The sequence below is a fragment of the Rissa tridactyla genome, chromosome 4 (genome assembly GCF_028500815.1).
Source record: "Rissa tridactyla isolate bRisTri1 chromosome 4, bRisTri1.patW.cur.20221130, whole genome shotgun sequence".
Lineage (NCBI taxonomy): Eukaryota > Metazoa > Chordata > Aves > Charadriiformes > Laridae > Rissa > Rissa tridactyla.
The window spans coordinates 90,811,616-90,832,755 of record NC_071469.1 but is presented as its reverse complement, the minus strand read 5'-3'; the positions used below and the strand labels follow the sequence as shown (position 1 = coordinate 90,832,755).

At 40.4% G+C, this 21,140-nt stretch overlaps 1 protein-coding gene across 1 annotated transcript in view; it reads right to left on the bottom strand.

Annotated features, from left to right (window-relative positions):
* Positions 1 to 20,632, bottom strand: part of USP10 (ubiquitin specific peptidase 10) — a 55,571-nt gene extending 34,939 nt beyond the window's left edge. The window contains exon 1 of the mRNA XM_054198424.1: positions 20,499 to 20,632. Within this exon, the coding sequence (XP_054054399.1) occupies positions 20,499 to 20,519 (21 nt within the window). The 5' untranslated portion in view covers positions 20,520 to 20,632. The remainder of the gene's footprint in view (positions 1 to 20,498) is intronic.
* Positions 20,633 to 21,140: the final 508 nt, after the last annotated feature.

Below are 21,140 nucleotides of genomic sequence, written 5' to 3'. Positions count from 1 at the left end.
TTGAATACAATTAATAAATTCACTGTAAAATTATTAAGATACTAGCATTCAAAAAGTCATGTGTGTTGGGAGCCAGAAACTCATCTGTTTGCATCCCAACTCCCATCTTAATTCCTTCCCAAGTCTTTAGCAAAGTACGTTAGGCTCTAGAACCGTCTACAACGTGTTTTCCTTCAAATTCCCACTGGAGGTAATCACAGCACAAACTGCAGCTCATCCCGTGACCAGTTTTAAACCAACGTGGAGGGTGAGAAGTTGCATCAGTTCATCTAAGCCCTAGACACAAGCTGGTTTACCTTCTAAAACAACACAGAGACCTACCCTTCACAACAGAAAAAAACCAATAATTACTTTTCCAGAGTTCTGCTAAACTAATGAGTTACACCAGACTAATGGTACCACTACCTGAGTGCACAAGCACAGAACTGAAACTGCCTAGATGTAGAAAAACAAGACCTAAATATCATCGATTTTGATACAGCTGCTCATAGGAATTTTGTTACCCTATTCTTGGAACCCTGCATAACAAACGTAAGATGAAATGTCTTTTCCTAACATTATCTTCCTGCACCCTTTTAGATATTTTGCATCCATATTTCTATGGAAAAAAAAGTACCTAACAAACCCATAAAAAAACCTCCCATACTGAAATGAGAGTTTATATTTAGTCTATAGAAAATGAAACATTCCCAATAAAAGGTCTGACATGTCGGCCTTTCAAAGCACCTGGAAACTTCTACAAACTTCCACCACTAGTTGTAACTAGCTGAAAAGCATCTGAACATTCAGGAAAGCAGAGAGATACCGTGACAGGAAGAAGCTGAACCAGGAGTTCAATAAACTGACAAAATAGACAAGAACACTGGAAAACACCACTGATAACACGTTCTTGGCATGTGGAAGGATACTCCCATTAAGAGTCACCAGTCACAAATATTATGGCTATGGATAAAAGCAGGTCAGTTTGGTGCAGTACATAACAGCTTACCACTACGGTTCATCTTCAGTGTACGCTGATGGTCATCTAAAACAATTCTTTGCTATCTTCCACCCTTCCATCAGAAAAGCTTTTTCATCAGTGTCAAGTCTTGCTCATGGCAAATCCTTAGCTTGGCTGTATCAAAAGACAACTAACTAGATTGGGAATTGAACCACAGAAAAAAGTTCTTAAAATCTGAAAAATCATCTATAGTGAAGTGCAGGCTGTTGCTACAAAATGTAGATTCAGTAATTCAATCACAGTAATTTTTTTAGCCTTTAGGTCATTTATTCCAATAAAACTCATGTACTTGCTGTTTGCATGACTCACAGCCATCTACATTCATAAATTTCAAAGCTAAAGTTTAAGCTAAATTCCACAGCAATTACAAAACGTCGTTTCCTTACACAAGAAGTGACTTTTACAAACATCGCTTATGTGTGGACAGAGATTAACCATTTTGATGCCCTTCGGTGTTTTTAAACAAATATTAATATAATCTAGTTTAGTCGGGAAACAATTCCGGCAGTCAAAATAAACTGGAACATCTGTGATACAAACGTTTGAAGCCCAGAGAAACAGTTAATGCTTTAAAACCCCTCCACATAACCAACTGCTAACTACCAACCGAGACAGTACCACAGCTAAACAGAACAGGATCCCTAAATTGTACTTGAGTGAATGGCTTCATAGTTCTTGGCACAGAACTTAAACTTGGCTTATGCTCTCAATATAAACAAGTCGTTTTTATTCAGTAACATACCAGCTAGAATTTATCATATTCCAAAAACATGCCTAAGAAAAACACTTGCTGAATCATAACTAAATTATGTTTTTAGGAGATATTTTTGATGCAGTCATGCAAAAAAAATCCCCAAAACAATAATCTCAACTATAGACTATTAAAAGTTACATAAATTCAACCCTAATTCCTCCATATAATAATACAGTCTTTTCATTTACCAGCATTTTTAACCGAGGTTATCACAGATCTGGTAATTCTTTCTGAGCAAAATAAAATGCTTCTTTTTTAATTAGGGAGCACAGGATGGAAGTTAAACAAAGCAATCATTAATACTATCTTAACAAAACTTTTTTATTATGTAAGGATGTATTCATAGGGAAATGTGTCCATGCAATTGTTTCTTCATAATTTAAAAGAGGACATTCAAAATTTACCAACGTCTAACATCTAGTCAGCCTACAGCACAAAAAAACCTACCCCTTTTTGGGCCTGAAGAAACCAGAATTTTACTTGATTTTATGTGGCTTTATTTAACAATGCTTTATACCTGCAAACACGAAGTAAACCAGGTAAAAGATTCCTGCATAATAAACTGAGAAAAATACTGTTTCAAAATAAACTTATTAGGCCATATGACTGATGGCATTAAACCTACCCAACTTAACCAACCTTCCTTTCCTCGGCCTCTCAAGAAATAGATTTCTGCAAACTGCACACACAGCACCCTCTGCCACAACAGAATTTTCTACCCTTTTTAAGGCACAACTATGTGCTGAAGGGAAAAAGAACTGAGATATCACATCACTTGGCAAGTACAACAATCTCTACAAAAAAGGCTGCAAAGGAAAGGAAAGCCATTGCATTTTACACAACTTGAAATAGAGCACGGGCTCCCTGCCTGCTGTCTGTCCATCCTACATCCTAATGAATCCGTGTGCCTGGTGCTACACAAACCACCTCTGTGTAAGAACTTACTTGCTTTAGCTGTGAAGCAGCTTCAGAAAGACACCACTGTAGTACTTACCCTGAACCATTAACTCTAATTTATACGGTTTTTCTGCAACTGAAATGCCTAAGCAGTAAGCATTTTTAAGCAAGCACGCATGGTAAGATTTTATAAAAGCAATACACCCTTGCAAGAAATAATCTCATTATCAACATGAGCTACTGATATGATTTGGGGTCCTAGCTTGTACAGTCTAAATTATTCCACATAATTTCAAAAGCCTCAAACTTAGCTTTTTTCCAAACTGACAAATAAAGCCTAATACTTCGAACAATCAAGCAAAAGTTTAATTAAACTATTTACACAATTCCTACACAAGCTACTCACGATTAGCACTAATTTACCCCACACTCTGTAAGTAACATTTAACACATGCAGTAGAGAGAGACTAGCATGTGCTAAAACTTTGCCAGAGCCGTTTCAGACTATTTCAATTCCAATTTGAATGTTTTCAGCGCGCATATGCGTAAGGAACACAAATTCCCATGAGGACTACATCAAATTGATTCCTTTAAATGCCAAACCTGAACTTCCCCTACACTGTGTCAGTCTCTAAACCTGTGTGTACATCACAGTACTTCGAGATCCCAATCACGGATAATAAACTGGGATTTCACCATACAAGCTCTGAGGAAAAAGTGGGTTTCAGATACAGACTGCTTACAGTCAGCCCTAAAGCGGGCAGGAGAGTGATTTGCTGGGAGGTAAGCTGCTTGTCATCCCAACCATTACTGACGTGTCACTGCATCAGCCGCCTTTTACTTTACAGTAACCGCAGCTGTACGGTTACCTGAGCAAAGGATGAGCACAATCGCCATGACAATGCACGTGAGCAGACAGCCGAGTTGTCCCAGTTAGCAAAATCCATGCAGAAACTAAACAACATAATACATAAACTACGGCAACGTGCAAATCCAAAATATTAAAAGCTATCACTAGTGAAGAGTTAAAGCTTAATTACCCAGAGCTCTACACAAATTTCATTTTAAGGCAAAAAAAAAAAATATCAAGCTTTCTCCAAGCAAAAATACTGTTCAGCATTCAATTACATATTTAAAACATTAATTTTGATTTAAATCCTCGGAGAAAAAAGCATCTGCTTGAAAAGTGTGCTAAGTAGTAGTTAATGGTGTAAGTGGCAACTCACAAGGTAGAGCAGGAATGATGCTTAAAACAGAGAGTCCAGTCTTACACTGATACTGGATTTGAAAGAAAAACTCTAAGAGAATATTGGGGGGAAGTTTTGAAAATTTCCAACTGTAATGTTACCCCTAGACTTACTTTTAAAGATACATAATCCCTAAGAGGCTTAATTCAGAGTCAAATCTGATCCCTCTCTCCTTCTCAAACCATCTCTGCAACCTACATAGCAGCCTTCTGTTCTGGCTCTTGGGAAAGAATCCTCTCTCACTTTTTTGGGAGCACGTATTTCACGCTGCATTTCTCCAGCCACTCCCCAGATTATTTAACTCTGCAATCGTTAACCTTGCATGAAGTGTATTCAAGGGTACCTCAGTCTGCTGAGCTTGATTTCTGCTATAGATTAAGAGCAATGTCAATACAGTATCATATGAATTTCAACGATCTTTCAGCTGTATAAAAAAAACAGATGGAAAATAAGTCTCCTTTGGGGGAAAGGGAAGTGGGGGTGTGCACAGGATGAGGTTTTATAGAATTCTGGGGGGGGGCAGACTCTACTGCAATTTGCGACTGTAACCCAATTTGACCATTTCTCCGGCATGTACAATATGCTGTTAAACATATTAAAGTTAACATGATTTCAACTAATGAGTAAATGTATACCAACACAACAAAATGCCTTTCTTACACTGTATCATCACAAATTAATATTTTTTCACACCAACAACAATCAGCACCTAAATTTAAAAAATCAACAGAAAATTAAATACACTTTGTGTGATTCTAAAACGCTATCTCTTTTCACATGAAGCTGCTGGTGGCATGGATGCTCCAGTTTTTAATTAAACTTTCTTACATTACCAGTACTTCAGATTTAATTTATTTGCCTTATTTCCACCTATCAAGATTTTGCAATTGAAATTTGGGGACTCAATTCAAAACATTCTCATACAGCTTTGGAGAGTATCAAAAAAAAAGAAAAAGTACAACTGAAGTCCTGTAAATGTTTGAAAGAACCAGATTGAGCTGTAGTCCTGAACTCCTTCCTGTGTGACTGAAGAAAAGACATCGAAAGACCTGTATCTTTGTTGCCTTCTTGAAGAACTTAAAATTATGAGACTAGAGTATTATACAAATACTCTGCAGATGAGATTTTTTTTTTTTTAAGCGTATCACATTTGTGATATATGTTTTCTATAATATAAGTTAACAACATTGAATGAATGAGACTACTGAAGCTGGTGCAGCGGGGAAAGGACTTTCAGCCTGAGTTTCTGAAACTCACTAGTGAGCTGGTGTCACCAATTTAAGTGTTCAGTCTGAGATGCTGGAAGTGTCAGCATTTCCCTGTGTCAAGTACCTGCCTCCCAACATCAGTTCTCTTTTAAAAAAAAAACAACCCAAAAAAAAAACCCTCATGTTAAATACCTCTCAGAGAAACATCCCAAATCCTTCCAATTGTCAGTCACTGGTGTTTCCAGTTGCAACAAAACTGGGATCAGTTTCTAACTTAATCTCTATAACATGATTACGATAGCGTAACATACATCTGCACTCCTGCATATTTAACACCACTCTGAACAAAACACTTCATCAATGACATCACCTTTACATCTTTCAGATACTAACTGCATCTAGATTATAATACAAATTACATAAAACCAATTAACCAAGTAAATCTACTCAACAAAATTTATTTTCTACCACACAGGAATGAAAGTAAGAGTACTTTTGTATTTTACAATAACTCTGATTACCATAACTGACCAAGTGGCATCTTAACTATGCAGACAAAAGCAGCAGCAACAGTACTAATTCCAAGAAGGGGGGGAAAAAAGGTTCTCCAAAGACCCCAAAGGATTAAAATGCCTGACCTGCAAACTCTCCTCATGATGACTGTTTTTCACTGTGCCCTCCTTAACCACTTGAAAAATGAATGCTAATGTTACCCCACCGCCTGTAACAAAATCTCCACTGGTATTCCAGTCTAGCAACACGAACGCTCTCCTGGAGGAATAAGAGGAGGAGGAGTACGTGTTACACAGCTGCTTGTCCTAGAAAAATTGGTAGAAATAGCACTGCTGATGCATCATCATCTTGGCATCACCTGCGCTACAAGAAAGCTAGGAAAATGAAGTGTCAACTTCTACTTTCAAGAAGCATTAACGTGGCTTTCATCTAATAACTAACAGCTTCAGATCTTCCAGTCGTATTAGTTTAAGCTGCAAATACTCCCACTTCCAACTGCTTTTCCACAAATGAGTTAAAAATACAGCTTTTACTTAAGGGTGGCAAGGAATAATTCAATTGTATCTAAGCAGAAGGCCTGACAAGTCAAAACTAGTCCACATATAAACTGAAATGATGAAATAGTTTATGTATACCATAAGCTATACAATCTTGCTCACCAAGCTACTTCTACAAAGTGTACTACTTAAAGCTATCAGGATAGGCTGGAACAGAGGAAAAAAATGAACCATTCAGATAGAAGTCTGTTTTCTGGCAAGGAAAAAAGGGCACACGCGTATGACTGCATTTGGGTTTTATTAGCAGAGAAAACATTGTTACATGAGTCATCCCAGCAGCAAATAAGGTATTTCTCCCTCACCCTTTACTTCTCTCCCATTTCGCCAAGGTTTGTCAATTTTTTTTCTGGAAACTGTAAGGAAAGACAGCTTTCCCTCAGGTTCTCGTTCCCTTTGAGCTCAAATCCATCAAGTCTTAGAACACAGACAATTACTTAATTTGATACAAAAAGGTTTTCTGAACTTCCAAATTCCAAGAAACTTATTGCTAAAATGCTTATAAAAATATAGACAAAATTGTGAGACCGAAAAAGAGAGGGGGGGCGTTGGTTGCTTGGGGTTTTTTAGATTCTGAATTTGCAAGCAACAACTTGTAACCAGGTGCTATGAAGACCACCTGCCATATAGTTATAGCTGTATCACAGCCTAAATAGTAGTATTTTAGGCAAATCCATTTCTGAAAAAATCCTATGCTGACACATCCTCTTTATAGAAAAATAAAATCCTTTTCTAAGTAAGAATCTACGGAATTAAGTTGTAGTTTAAGGCAGCGTGGTTGCATATTAAGGCTTTTAACAGTTGAAAACGCAACGAATCAGGAGCAAACTCTTAGTACAGCTTACAGTCCTTTATCACTAGCCTGCAGCTTAAAACTAGAACATTAACAAATCTACATAGTGCCTGGAGAAAGATCAGAGCTAGGTAAATGTAGGTCAACTAAACCCATGAGTCAGTGCAACTCTGCCTGCCTACCATTTAAGCAGTCAAAGGCTCAAAAAATATAGTGCATGACTGTACCTTCCCCCCCCTTTTTTTTTTTCCAATTCAGGGTTTCTCGGATGTTATTGCAGAATCCTTACAGCTGAAAGAAGTTAGGCATTTTCCACACATTTTACATGAATTAATCTAAGGGGAATTTATTCCACTATGAAGGGGGGGGGCACGGAAAAGAACGATCATTCTCAAAAGCTTATTTTCTGATCAGAGCAAAAGCCAGACAACCAGCTAGTAAGAAGTACAAATCGCTGAAATTTCAGTTGTGGCCATAGAATTACTGGAAGGGCATGTTTAATGAACAAACGGCCTCTATAGCCTGAAACTGTCATGGGGGCACAATATGGATCAGAAAAGTTTTTCCTGAAGATTGTAATTCAAATATTCACAAAAGCAGAGCAGGTCATGCTCTTTCATTACTATTAGTTTTTATCAATTACACAACACGTTTCAAATAAGAGCAACAAACCGAACAATAACCACGCAAAGAACTGCCAAAACACCAGTCAATTTCTTACACCAAAACAAATTCTGTTTATGTACTATCTTCACTCTGGTACTAAAAATGAGGTGCTTGTTGGCATTCTTCCATTTCAAACAAAGAGCAGCTACCACAAAGTGCAACTAGCCCAAGGAAGCTGTCTATAAAGTACTGATTGTAGTTAGTAGTGGGAGGGAAGGGAGTGGAAGAATAAAAACCATCATCTTACACTGACACCGTTGCATTTATGAGTGCAGCGTACCTTCCCCAACGACGGAAAGATTCTATTATCTTCTGGTGTCCAAAGCAGGACTGCCCCAGCAAAAAGGCTCTGATGTTTCACATTTAAAGGTTTCCCCAATTGATATTTTTCTTCTGTTCCACAAAACAAACCAAAAAAAGCACGCCCAAAACCAACCACAATTTTATTTTGTAAATAGTAATAGCATAAAGAGGGCAATGCAGCTGTATCGCTTAGATGTGATCATAAAGCAGCGGCCCAGTGACAGGAGGATTATACCTACATTTTATATACCTGTTAATCTGCATCCTATGAGAGAGCATCGGGTATTCTTGCTTTACTCTTTTTCAAACAGAAGAAAGTATCTTCCTCCGATCTTCCACAGGAACCCAAGTTAAGAACATACATTCATGTGTGATACCAACAAGACTTGGAGTGAGGAACAGTCATTTTGGGACTACAGCAGGAATACCTGGAAAGTGCATTCCACTGAATTGTCAGAGCCGATTACATCAAATCTTAGCTCTTTGGAGAGCAAAAGATGGAATTTCTGACACCTTTACACCAACAGCTCCACTACTACAAGCCCACAGAACATCTGCCAGTGATCCAGAGAAGTAACATTTTCCAACTTATTTTCCTTGTGAAGTTAAATCAAAATAAAAGCCAAACTAAAATACTTTCCTATTAAATTCTCCAAGCAGGCAGTCCTTGCAAATATCAAAAGAAAAATAAACACTTACAAAATGGGTAGATCGGTCCTTCCTCAGTTCTGAATTCCAGGAGAGTGGTCAGTAAAACACCTATTGCTAAGCCTCTATTCTTCACACCCCAAGGAGTCTGAAAACACCAGCTTCAAGCCTGTTGCTCATAATTGAGCAAACACATTTACTTCAAGCTCTGCATGCTCTGCTTGCACCAAACTAGTTACTAAGGCTAATGTGCAAATTGTAAACTCTTCCTATAACGAAGAACAACAATAGTTAAGACCTGAATTATTCTGGTTTACTACAGCATGATAAGCACTCAGGAGAGAGAAGCTGGAACATGAAGTTACTCAAGAACACAGCCAGTTTAACTACTATTTTATTATAGGTGGGGCAGGCAAAACAATCTCTCACTAATTTTATCTAATACTTCCCAGCAAAAAAACCTTGGTGTTAGCCATTCTTTTCTCTGCCAGACGAAAATCATTAGGGCTGCAACCTTTTGTGCCAGATACCTACAGCAGAACAAACTTCTAAGAAAACAGTAGGAAAATCAGTTGTGCATCTGGAGAACGCTGTTTTAGCCACATTAAATGGCAAATTGTCTTTGAACGCCCCACAGCAGTCCACCCAAATTCCAGACATGCTGTCTAAATCAGCAATTTTCTGAGGTTTACAAAATCTTTATTTAGCAGGTATTTTAGCAACTAAGATTTTGAACAAATGTTTTCAATGAGCTTCTCTCAATTCTTCCAAGTGGAAGAACAGCACATGCACTATCTTTTCTACCATCCGCATAGTTCATAGTATCCAGGAGCCAGTACATTCCTACCCCGGCAAGGCAGGATGCTCTGGGCTACCAGAACAAAGACAGGCTTTCCCTGTAATGGCTTCCAGCTAGAAAGCTGCAGAGGTGCTTGGCAGTGCCCTGGCAGAGGAAAGCCTTTCTTCTTCTGTGCTTAACTATACCTGAATTTACCTCCTAGGCTACTTTTATCCTTCGAATCCGTGATTTTAAAAAGTAAAACTAATACATCTAGACTTGGACGAGGATATTCAAAAGAAAAAACGGAGGTAGAGCTCTGGGATGAAAAAGCACAACAAGTCCCTGAGTTCTAAGGAATTAAACAAGTTTGACTATAAGCACATTTTTAAGTGATTTAAGAAGCAGATTACAATCATCTCTGGCTTGAGGCCAAAGATGAGGAACAAGAGTTAGATGAAGAGATGACACAGGATCTGAAGTTACTGGCCGAGGCAGCACAGGCAAAAAAGAAATGGAAAGAACTGGTCTGTGCCTGCCAGACCACTCCTCAAACTCAATTATCACCCAAAATTCTGGAATTGTGTAACCCTACTGTTGTCAGAATTCTCTTTATTTCAGTTACAGCAGTATGTATCTCAGCTCCTTTAATAATACCCCTTCTCTTCAGAATTGCTCCATGTGCTTGAATGCAGCGGATGCCTTTTCCATCCAGGTAAAGGTGATAACTTTGCAGATACAGCATGTGAGATTCAGGATGGCACCCTACTATTTAAAATAAGGAAATTACACTAAAAATTATGCTTCTAAAATTAAGTACTCAAAAAAAAAGCTGCACAAAAATTAAGACTGCTCGTACCTTTGTTTGATTACCACTAGTTTGCATACATTCAATATATTCTTTATGTATTTCCACTATTAACATCTTTGCAGAGGACTAATACCTCACAGGATCAATACAGACCCATCCCAGGGGATGCCACCACCCTGGTTATAAGGAGAGTGTCATTTCAGTTTGTCAAGTAAGCTGAAAATACACTGGAAGATAAACAAAAATGGGAAAAGAATGGACAGCCTCTGAATAAATGTAGCTAAATACCGTGGAAAACTAAAATCTATCCCTAAGAGCACCACAGCTAGACAAGTCACCCACACAACGCTTTTCACAAGCAATTACTCAGGGCAGGATTTAAGATAGCTAAAGTTAGGTGAGGTAAAAATTAGCTATCTGGACTCCATCAGAAGGCAGAGCCCACCTACCCAGGACTGATACGCCTTTTCTGAAGGCCTAACTTTGCATCTCAACCCTAAATTTCAGAAGTGCTGGATGCTCAGAACTACAGAAAGTTTAATATCAATCTAAATGTGGTGCAAAGTCCTATCAAAACCGCATCAGCCACCAAGAACAAAAAAAAGAAAATGCAAAAGCTAATGACATTCGGAGCTTGTACACGGGTAACCACCCTGGCAAGGCACCACAAATTTAACAGTGACAGAAAGAGAAAACACTAGCCAATCATTAAAAACAAATACCTCCCGTTCCATTCACCAGGGGCACACAGTTTTTACTCGCCTTTTTGTTTTGCTGGATTCACATTCCCACCTCTCCTCCTGTGCCAGTTCTGGCACATACCAAACTGATCAGCAAGATGACTATGCTCAAACTGAGAGAAAATGATCCTGATAATTATTATTTTTTTTTGCACTGGGGGAAGGAGGGTTAAGAGAAGGTGAGGAACCAGTGTAAAGCAAAAGAAGTGGCCAGAAGCAAGAAAGAATGAGACTTTCCCCTTTGCAACTTGTGACCTGCCAAAAATGGGTTATAATCTCATAAAGAAACAGACAGAAATAAACCAGAGAACTTGTGAAAAACACAGTGATTGGTAAATGACTCAAGGGGATCACAGAAACAAAACACAACTACCACCATGTAATAGTGTCTCCTGCATTTTAGGCTCTGTAACCACTGATGTTTGAGAATAATTCAACAGAGGTTCTTACTCTATTTTCTCTCTGCAGAAACTCAATGCCCTTCTACTACTTTACCACACGGCACGTGTATGCTGTGTGTCCCCCCGCAGACAGAAACTGGGGAAACCTTCTACTGTTTTGATCCTCAGTTTGTTTGCAGCCGTCCATCTCTTCTGCCAGTCTGATGCGTGGCTAAGTGGCAGGTGGAAACCTGAGAGGATCTGGCACTGCCCATGACAGCAACTTTGTATTTTGAAGTCGTATGCAAGTTAAAATGAAAATTGGGACACCACACATATGCCACCTCCTCCTGAGATAGTTTTAGAGCTTAAGTATCTGCAACACAATTTTATGTAGATGCAAGATAACTGTTAAAATGAATGCAGAGATTAATACACTGTTACAACTAAAACACGGATAGCAGGCTTACTAACACCCATATTTTTAGATGGCAGCATTAAAAACTGGATGTGAATGTGGCAATAGGTTTATGGTATGACAACACCACTGTTAATTTTGAGACTGTTTTTTTTTTTTTTAAGGTATCTCATTTCAAAAGAATAACACTGATAGTAGAGCTACTTCACATCTTTCCTTATACAAGATATTCTGTTAGCATTCTGATTTCTTCTGCGCATACGGACACATATGTGTTCTTCTGCACACTCCCACATAATGGGAAACAGAGCACTCAAACTATTTCCCAACACATGCAGAGTATTGAAGATACTGAAATTCTCTTGCTTTCTGAGAGGTAAGAAGGGACTAAACCAGGGTATACCCTGACACAGTACTAAAGCCCACAATACTAAGATCAGAGTACACAACCGACAACCCAAGTACCCCGCCATCCAGGGAGGAGCTGGAGTCACCCCTTCCTTGGCCTGCACATCCAGCCATCTACAAACGGGAGTACTGACACTCGGCAGGGGAGACAAACACAGCGCAGTGCAGGCTCTTCAGCTCGCTCACTGCAAGGGCAGAGGCAGCAGCGGCTGCTGCCTGCAGTATCCCTGCTCACAGCCCTCACCTCCAACAGCACGTCCGCCACTCCAGCACCTTCCATCCTCTCCCTCATCCACCTACGGTACAAAGGAGCGAGAGCGTTTTAGGGGACCCCATGTAAATAGTGGTAATTTGCCATCTAATCCGCACTGCTGACAAGGTTGAGCAACAACGACGAAACCACACCCTCGTATTTCACCCTGCGTACTGTGAATTTATAATACTTTCCACTTTCAACCAACACCATTATAGGCAGCTTTTGAAAGGACATGCTTCTCATGTGGCTGTACAATGCCTCCTTTGGTCCCAAACCTAATTAAAAAAATCTTGTAAATCATAAAAACATTTGGTAAACACAATCAGTCACTCCTACTATCGTTCAAAATGGCTGTTTTGCAAATAAGACAGAAAATACAAACTGAACTAAGTTTCAAATCAGTGATGTCTGCCATTTTCAAACATTATAACCTCTGGCTACTCAGTAAATACACTGGATGTGTTGGACACTCATACTTGGAGCTGACCTTCAAAGATAACATAATAAGCAGTTGTTTACTAATTACAAACATTCTTTTTTAAAAGCTGTCATAAAATAAATAAATTTGACACACAAACACTTACACTAAATCTGGTATGCTAACCAAATGGCTGTAAAATACCTTAGCTCTTAGCTAAGCTCTAAGATTTTCAGCTAGGAAAAAAAAAAGTGAAGAACTCAGACTATCTATAAAAATCATACTACCAGGAAAATATTATACATGCACATGATATGCAGCTCAGGACGCAATCAAGCACAGCTTCAGGGAATGAGGGACACCTCTAGCCCACCGCAACTTTTGATCGTGGTACCCAACATTACTAGCAGCAGCACAATGCAAAGGAAAAAAGTGTGCACAACCGCCCTAACACATCATTCCAGGGGTGAACGCTGATGAGAACCCGGGGAAATCTCTATTTTAAGGATGTAATTACACTGAAGCAGAAAACCATAATGGCCTTTATGTTACAATCATTAGCACAAAGTGCAATACATAGCCATTGCCTTTATCCTCCCCAATTAAGAAAACTCTGAGTCTTTGGCAACATCTGAAACACCGCATGCCAGCATCTGGTATTTACAGTCGTTTTGACTCACAGCAACAGGAGTGACCACCACAATTCAGCATTGTGTTTGAACAAGGGAAAAGTTCAAAAGACTGAGAAGACAAACCTGTTGACATGAGCAAACTCAACAGCTTTATTTCTTCTGCTCTGAAAGGTGACTACTCTTTCACACTTCCATGATTCTGCGGCACTTAACATTTTCTGCTGCTTGCAATGCCAGGATGATAATTTTATGTATCTCATTCTTGCTTGTTAGGAAGTTTTGTTAGGGAACTTCTACTACCTCTGATTTGTGGAAGCTTAAACTTCTTGTTAAGGGGCAATAGCCTGCGGTCGCAGCCTTCAGCTGAGAAGAAAATGGGAATTGCCTAAATAAGTTGTCTTTGACTTTTTTCCAACTTTGTATCAATTAACTACAGTACTCCATAGAAATTTTCAAACAGTGGCACCTTTGGTTTTGTATCTCAAAGGCAGCAGAGGAACAGCAAGTGAATTTTTCCATGCTTTATGGGCATTACAGCACTATTTCTTGCTTTCTTTGGTGACAGCTAGCTATTATTAGAGACCGTATGATTTAATGGATAGACCGAGGTAGACTGGAACACGAGAACTTGATTCTTCTTGCAATTCAGCTGTAACTTGTGCTGACAATGACTCTTTCTCTCACTACTTTATTTCCCTCTCCTTTTATCATACCTACTTGTATTTAAAATGACAAGACCATCCCATACTATGTACTGGTATAGCATCATTTTTAACCAAATACCCTCATAACTAGCATGGTCCAAAAATATTATTTGAATACAATTAATCTAATTGCCTGTTGCTACCATTAAACTAAGCAACTGAACTTTTTTCATTTGCCTCTCCATCCACCCTAATGCTTGCAGCAAGAATCAAAGGTATTATCAATATCCTGCCTCTGCTTCCCCCTTTTTTTCCGGTCAGAGTCATTTCTTTAACTCCCACCTTGTAAAGGAGGTCTGAATTCATTTCCCTCTTTAAAACTTACACTCAGCCTGTTCAAACAAGAGCTACGTGCAACAGGAACTCTGCTTCACCAGACACCCAGGAGCGAGAATGTCTGTGGTTTGATACCACGCACAGCATCTGAGGCATTGACACAGTCACACAACGAAAGCCAGCACATCTGAAGTCACGCTTGTCGTCTGATAGCCGGTAATCCCACGTGCATTCTAGGAGTTTTCAGTGCTAATAACAGGTGATCTTCAACGAACTTAAACCATGTATGCATATGTTCGCAATACAGGCTAAAGACCAAATTATATACGCGTTCCTGCTGAGATAGGCATGTGCATGTGGCAAAGCAGTTAAGTACTCATGAAAATAAGAACATTACCTTGACACTGTAAGAATCACTATTGGTAACATGTTGCTACACCACCTACAAAAGAATCCCACTCCAGCGAGACAAAACATTTTCAGGACAAAAACCTTCACTTCTTTGCATGAATGATATACAATTTCTGTATATTTAAGTTACACTGGTAAATCCATTGCCAGCCTGCAATATTGATGTGGAAAAATGAGGTAGGAAACCTGTGAATCACGACAGCAGGCTCTAAATGTTGTATGAAAAAACATGCCCGCTGCACTGAGGGAATACAGCACTGCTATTTCTGCTAGTATGTTCAGTTTAGTTCAAACAAAACAGAGAGAAGTCTTTCATACACCAGATTCTTTGAAGAAAACCTACTTTCTTATACGCTTTTTTAAATGCGTCTTTTCACACAACCTTGAGAGATACGTTTTTCTTTACAGTTTCTTACAGATAGGGCATTTTTCTCTCCCACCTCAAAGACAAACCCCAACTGGGGGGTTTACTTTTTCAACAAAGTAAAAAAAAGTTACAGAACCCTTAAATGATTTTCCAGTTTGTGGTAACATAACATTCAATGGAAGCTGATCCATATCCCTTTCTTTCCTACTATAATTCCAATGCAAATAACATACGATGCTCCTTTTAAAACTTCCATACATGATATGAATTCACACACAATACTATAAGTAACAAAATTCCCAAAAGCACTCTTGCACATTTATTTCAGTTTGTATAGCACTAACATTTCTGACTGTCATAGGATCTCAAGAAGGCCCTTCTTAATTTTTGTTAAACACATGCCTTTCCATAAGGCGTTTGATTTAAATAAGCCTTTCACAAACACTTTGTTAGGGCTACTGTGATTTAAGCTACCTCCTGCCTAACTACAGGTGAAGAAAAACAGACCTTGTAGCACACACCAAAGATCAATAAATCTTACGCTGTCAAACAAGGAGGAAAAGTTCCTACATGCATTTAAAATATCAAGGACATCTGCAATTAAATTAGGTATTAGAGAGTCAAATACAAAATGAAAAAGAGTAATGTACTTCAAAGTTTTGCTCTGTTAAGAGTGTTAATGAATATATTAACATGAGCGCTAATCTAGCAAAATCCTTTAAAGTGTTTTAAAAATAATCAACACGGCACCATTATTAGGAATACTTAAAACACAGCCTTAAACGCATACATTACAATTTCGTAAGATAAAAATAGGGTTTAGAATCCCAATTTTAAAATATCAGACTATTCCATTATGGAGTATTCATTTATATATATATAAATATACACACGCACATGTACACACACACACATTTTTTTCACTATGAAGCATAACCCTTTGTTTCATAATCCCCAGTTGTATGTTTAATGGTCACACATAAAACACTTCCATCAAAAAGAAAAACCGCAGTTCTAGCATGTTTAATTCTTTGGAAATGAACCTCTACATTGCTGAAATGGCATTAGAGTGACAAATGACTATAATCCAATGGCCCAAGGCCAGCAACTTCTATTACAACAGATTTGGCTGTTTTGTACGACACAGCATGTTGCATGTATATCACTAAACAGAAATGAGACTGCTTAGTTTACCTATAAACAAAACCCCACTTAACTCTACAAGTATTTTATCAGCTACATGAATGGAAAAAGCAGTGTGTCCAAGCAACTGCCTACAAAAACTGAATTTATTATTAGGTAAATGGCTGGATCCTTTCTAAAAAGCCCCAAATCAGTGCTATGGTCTAGAATGCACTGAATAAATAGCAGTGATTCACAAACACTGTGTGTTTTATTCTATTATTTGCAAGCTGCCATATAGTTCCAAATTTAAGTTCTATGCCAGTTTTCCCAGACTTCTTTTTTTTAAGTCAACCAACCCACATTCACCCACTGTACTCTGCGTGGATTCACCACTCACATTTTAGAATGACAAATGATACCTTCTGGCTACCTAAACTCACAGCTTCAGCTGCAGCCTGAATTCCAGAGACCACGGAAGCCTAGAACAACTGCTCACACCAGAGGCAAAAGCTCTAGCAAAAGGAGGAACCCAGGCCCTTCTCAGCAATGAAAATGGGACTCAAAACAAACAAACAAACAAAAAACCAAACAAAACAGGACACACACGACAAATCCAGCTTCTTCACCCCTTTAAAACACAGAACAGCAAGTGCGCAGGACAGGGAGAAGCAGCAGCCACAGCAAGATGATGCACTCAAACACCTCTCTCCAAACCCACCCACTGGCAGCCCTTGCCCAGAACAACCTTTCGTTTTGTGTTCAGGGTGTCCCCCATCGTTTTCTGCTTATTTCAGGAACCTGACAGACAGAATCCACATCGCCCTCTCTCCAAGAACTTCTTTCTGCCTGTAAGGGTACTGTAACATTAGACACATCTGCACAGATGCAAGCAAGCTAGCACAAGAAACTCATCCAACTGCATAACAACCTTTTTTCTTTTTTTTTTTTTTTTAAGATTATTTTTGAGACAGACTGATTTCCTAATCAAGGTCACCCACAAACGCCAGGCAATACGCTGCAAGAACAGCGCACAACAACTGCCTAAAGACTGCTTCCCCCCCCCTCCCTTTTCTTTCAGAAACAGCACGGGCTTTAAGGGAACATCAAACTACACCCTGCCAGGGAGCAACACTCCAAGCCAGCCATAAAAGAGGTAGTTTGCAGTGCAGTATTTCAGGGAGTCGGATTGCATGCCGTGTCCCGAGTTCCAGTTATTCTGGTTGCCAGGCCAGTCACAGGCTTGGGTGAGGATGAGCAGCTTATGAGCTTGTTCAGCTTTTTCTGCACACAAACTCTACTGGTTTTTACTTCAGCTGGGTTTGGGGGCAATACGGTACATTTAAAATGTCACTGAGTTAATTTGACACCACAGTAATGGTCAAAGAACAAAACAAGCATAAATGATTCATTCTGCTATGGTATCCTTTCCTCTGCTTAACTTGTTTTCACAATATTTATAAATGATGTGTCTGTATTAATTCTTTCTATGAAAAACAATAGGAAAAGTGGCTAAACCAACTGTTTATATAGTTCCTACAGAGCATTACTCTTTCCAAACAGGAACATAGTTTTTAAAATGTCTTTTTTTTTCTTTTAAAAGAAGATTTTTAGATGACCTTGATGACTAGTGGTTTCAACAATACCTAGTGCTAAATCAGCTCAACATCTGTAGCGTCACATAAAACCTGTAGTGGTACTACAGGTTTACTTCTAGCCCACCTTAATAAAAAATAAAAAATATTTACCGATTTTGAATATACTCAGAACACGCCCAGAAGACTGACAGCAACACTTAAATATCTCATTAAATGATTACGAAATAATGACATGGAATACGGAGGTACAAACGACCAGCAATATCTAAACAATGTTACCATATACTCATGTGCTTGCTGACGAGCTGGCTATCCAAAATTAATGCCCCTTTGAAAATATTTATGGTGATGGTTCATGATTCATTTGTTAGAATGTGCAAACTGACTGATGAAAGATTCCTGCCCGCTATTACATGAATCCATTAATTGGCAGAAATCTGACTATGCATTTTAGCTATTAGAAGAGCATGATTTTCTTGAAGACCTTTTTTCCCCAGTGTGACAAAAAAAAAATGTCTCAATTACAGTACACTCAAATTACAGTCACATGGAAAAACTAAGCACTTTTGTCTAGGACTCTGCATTATGACACAAACACAATGATTAAATACTGTTATTTAGTCTTGCGCTCAGAACAGATGACTTTTATCAAAACTCTCTAATTGGCTACTGATATGCAACACTACCATCCTAACACAAAAAGGAAACACCTACATGTAAAACTACATCACTGAACTTATCTTCAGGCTCTTCATCCAGAAAAGTCTAAAACATTGTCACCTTACTTCAGCGTTATAGCACTATATTGGTCTAGAATATGTGCAATAAAAACATAAAACCCAGACGGCATTTAAATAAACTGTTTACAGTATTAAAAAAAAAAAAAACACAGAACACAAAAATAGGCTGCGTTTAATGACACAAAGAAAGCATTAACTGAAAAATATCTTACAGATGTGCTTCCAAATTATATATAAATTTAAGCAGCAATCCTCACGAGACTTAAATACTTTTTAGACTTAAAGACCTTTACTTACAGAGGGGGGTGATTTAAAATAGTGTATGTACAAGTTACTACTAAAGATGAATTTACAGCCCAGTTTTAATTACAGCTATGCAGCACTTCACCAAAAACTAAATCATCAGCTGAACTCTTTTTTGTTTCAAGGTACACCAACTTAATTAAGCACAGCCAGAAAAGTGTCCTTAATTCTTATAAATCAAGAAAAAACCTGCAATGTAAAACCCAGTCTTATGAAACTGACCGCATGCACTGCTGTCTAGCACTGAGGGGCGGGGAAAACAGCTTCGGAGTTGGACACTGAATCTTTCTGATGTATGTGCATTCTAACTATCATTCATTAGGATGGTAAAAAAGCGCCCAAAACTAAGTGAGTTTCCTCCACTATGGAGGAAAGTTGAAGGATACAAAGTTTTAAACAAACTCCAGAAACTACAACTGCCCTCAGAACAGCCACGTTAACAAAATCTTTCTCTCAAACATAAATAAATCAAGCTGGACAAGAAGTATCATGATAGTTTTCACCGATTACAAACTTTTGTTTATGGAAAAATTATTGTCAGTGCCACTAGCACATTGAAGAAACCCACACAATTCAGAATAAAACGTCACCTTGTTTGAAACACTTAAATTTTATGAAAAATACTTTTCCACCACAAAAGACCCGGTTTCTTAACAAAATTATTTTTAACACGATCAAAGTTTTCTAAACTTTATTATTTGCTAAAAAGAAAGTTGTGGGAAGCCTTGCAAATAAACACCTCCGCGCACCGCACGTGTCGCCTGGCATTTCTGCTTTAAAGCTTTTTAGGAGGAAAACCTTACAGGAAAGGAATAGTGAAGTTAACCCATTCAATCATTTCTCTAAGCACACACGAGATGAGACCAGGAGGCGAGCTTTTAACTTCCAGTGAAAAACTACCACGACTGCAGTTTGGGTTTTTTTGTTTTGTTTTTTTTTTTCCCACTCCGTGCACAAATCTCCTGGCCGGTTTCATTAGCGGGAGGCAGGGAAACCGCACACGCATCCCCGCGCACAGGAATCTTGCAACACTCAGCCCTTTGCACCCCAATGCACCGACTGTTTGGGCGGGGGGGGGTGGGTGGGGAGGGGGGATTAGTTTACAAATCTCCTTATTCCCTTCTCATTATAGAATCACTTCTGTCTCTCCCCCTCTCCAAAAAAAAAAAAAAAAAAAAAAAAAAAGCTACCGAGTCTCTTCCAACCATCCTCTCCGCAGCGGCTCAGACGGGGGCACAGCACCGGCTTCCCCCCGCAGGCCGCCTCCTCCCTCCGCTCCCTCCCCTCGCCGAGGCGCGGTGACACCGGGGCGGCGAGGGGACCAGCCCCGGCGCCCTGGGCCCCCCGGCAGGGCAGGGCCGCCGTCCCGGTCGGCGGCGAGGCCCCTCCACCGCCCTGAGGAGATTCAATGAAGCTGCAGAATCACCCTGGGCCTAGTCCCGGCCACCACGCTCCCCCCCTCGGCCAGCCGCGCCACGGGGCCCAGCCGCCCCTCAGAGCCCCTCACCGGCCCCCTCAGCGCCCCGGGCCGGCGGGGCGGGAGCGGCCAGTACCTGGGCGCTGTTCACCGCCATGGCGCCCCGCGTCCGTGGGGAGCTCGGCGTCTCCCGGGCGCCTCACGCTGCTGCCCCCGCCGCCGCCATCTTCTCTCTCGCACGCACCAGCCGGGCGGGCAGGCGGGACGCACTGCGCCTGCGCACGGCGCCGCCGGGGAGGGGCGGGGCGGGGCGGGGACGCCTCTGCGCCTGCGCGCGGGGCGGGCGGCGGCGGCGGGCGGTGGCGGCGCAGGCGCAGGGGCGGGCCTGAGGAAGGGGGCCCGGCGGCGGGGAGGACGCCGCCTCCCTGAGGGGGGCAGCCCGGGGTGGAAAAGTGGGCGAGGCCGCGAAAAAGCTTCGCTTTCAGCCCCCGGGCATGGTGTGGGGCGGGGGAGCGGCCGTGAGGCGGGCCCAGGCTGAGGCGGGCCCGCCGTCTCCAGAGCGAGTGGCGGGAGCCCGGTGCCTCAGCCGTGGAGCCGCGGCCCTGCAGGCTTTGCCCAGCACGGTGACCTGGGCGGGGTGTGCTACCCGGGTGAGGTAGTGCCGCGCAGGAGAAAGGCAGCTGTTAAAAATGCAAGGGTGCAAGCAGGCGGGCTGTCCCCAAGGATTTAATCATGGGTTCGCCTCGAAAGTCTGTAGGCGGCCGAGTGCCAAGGGTTG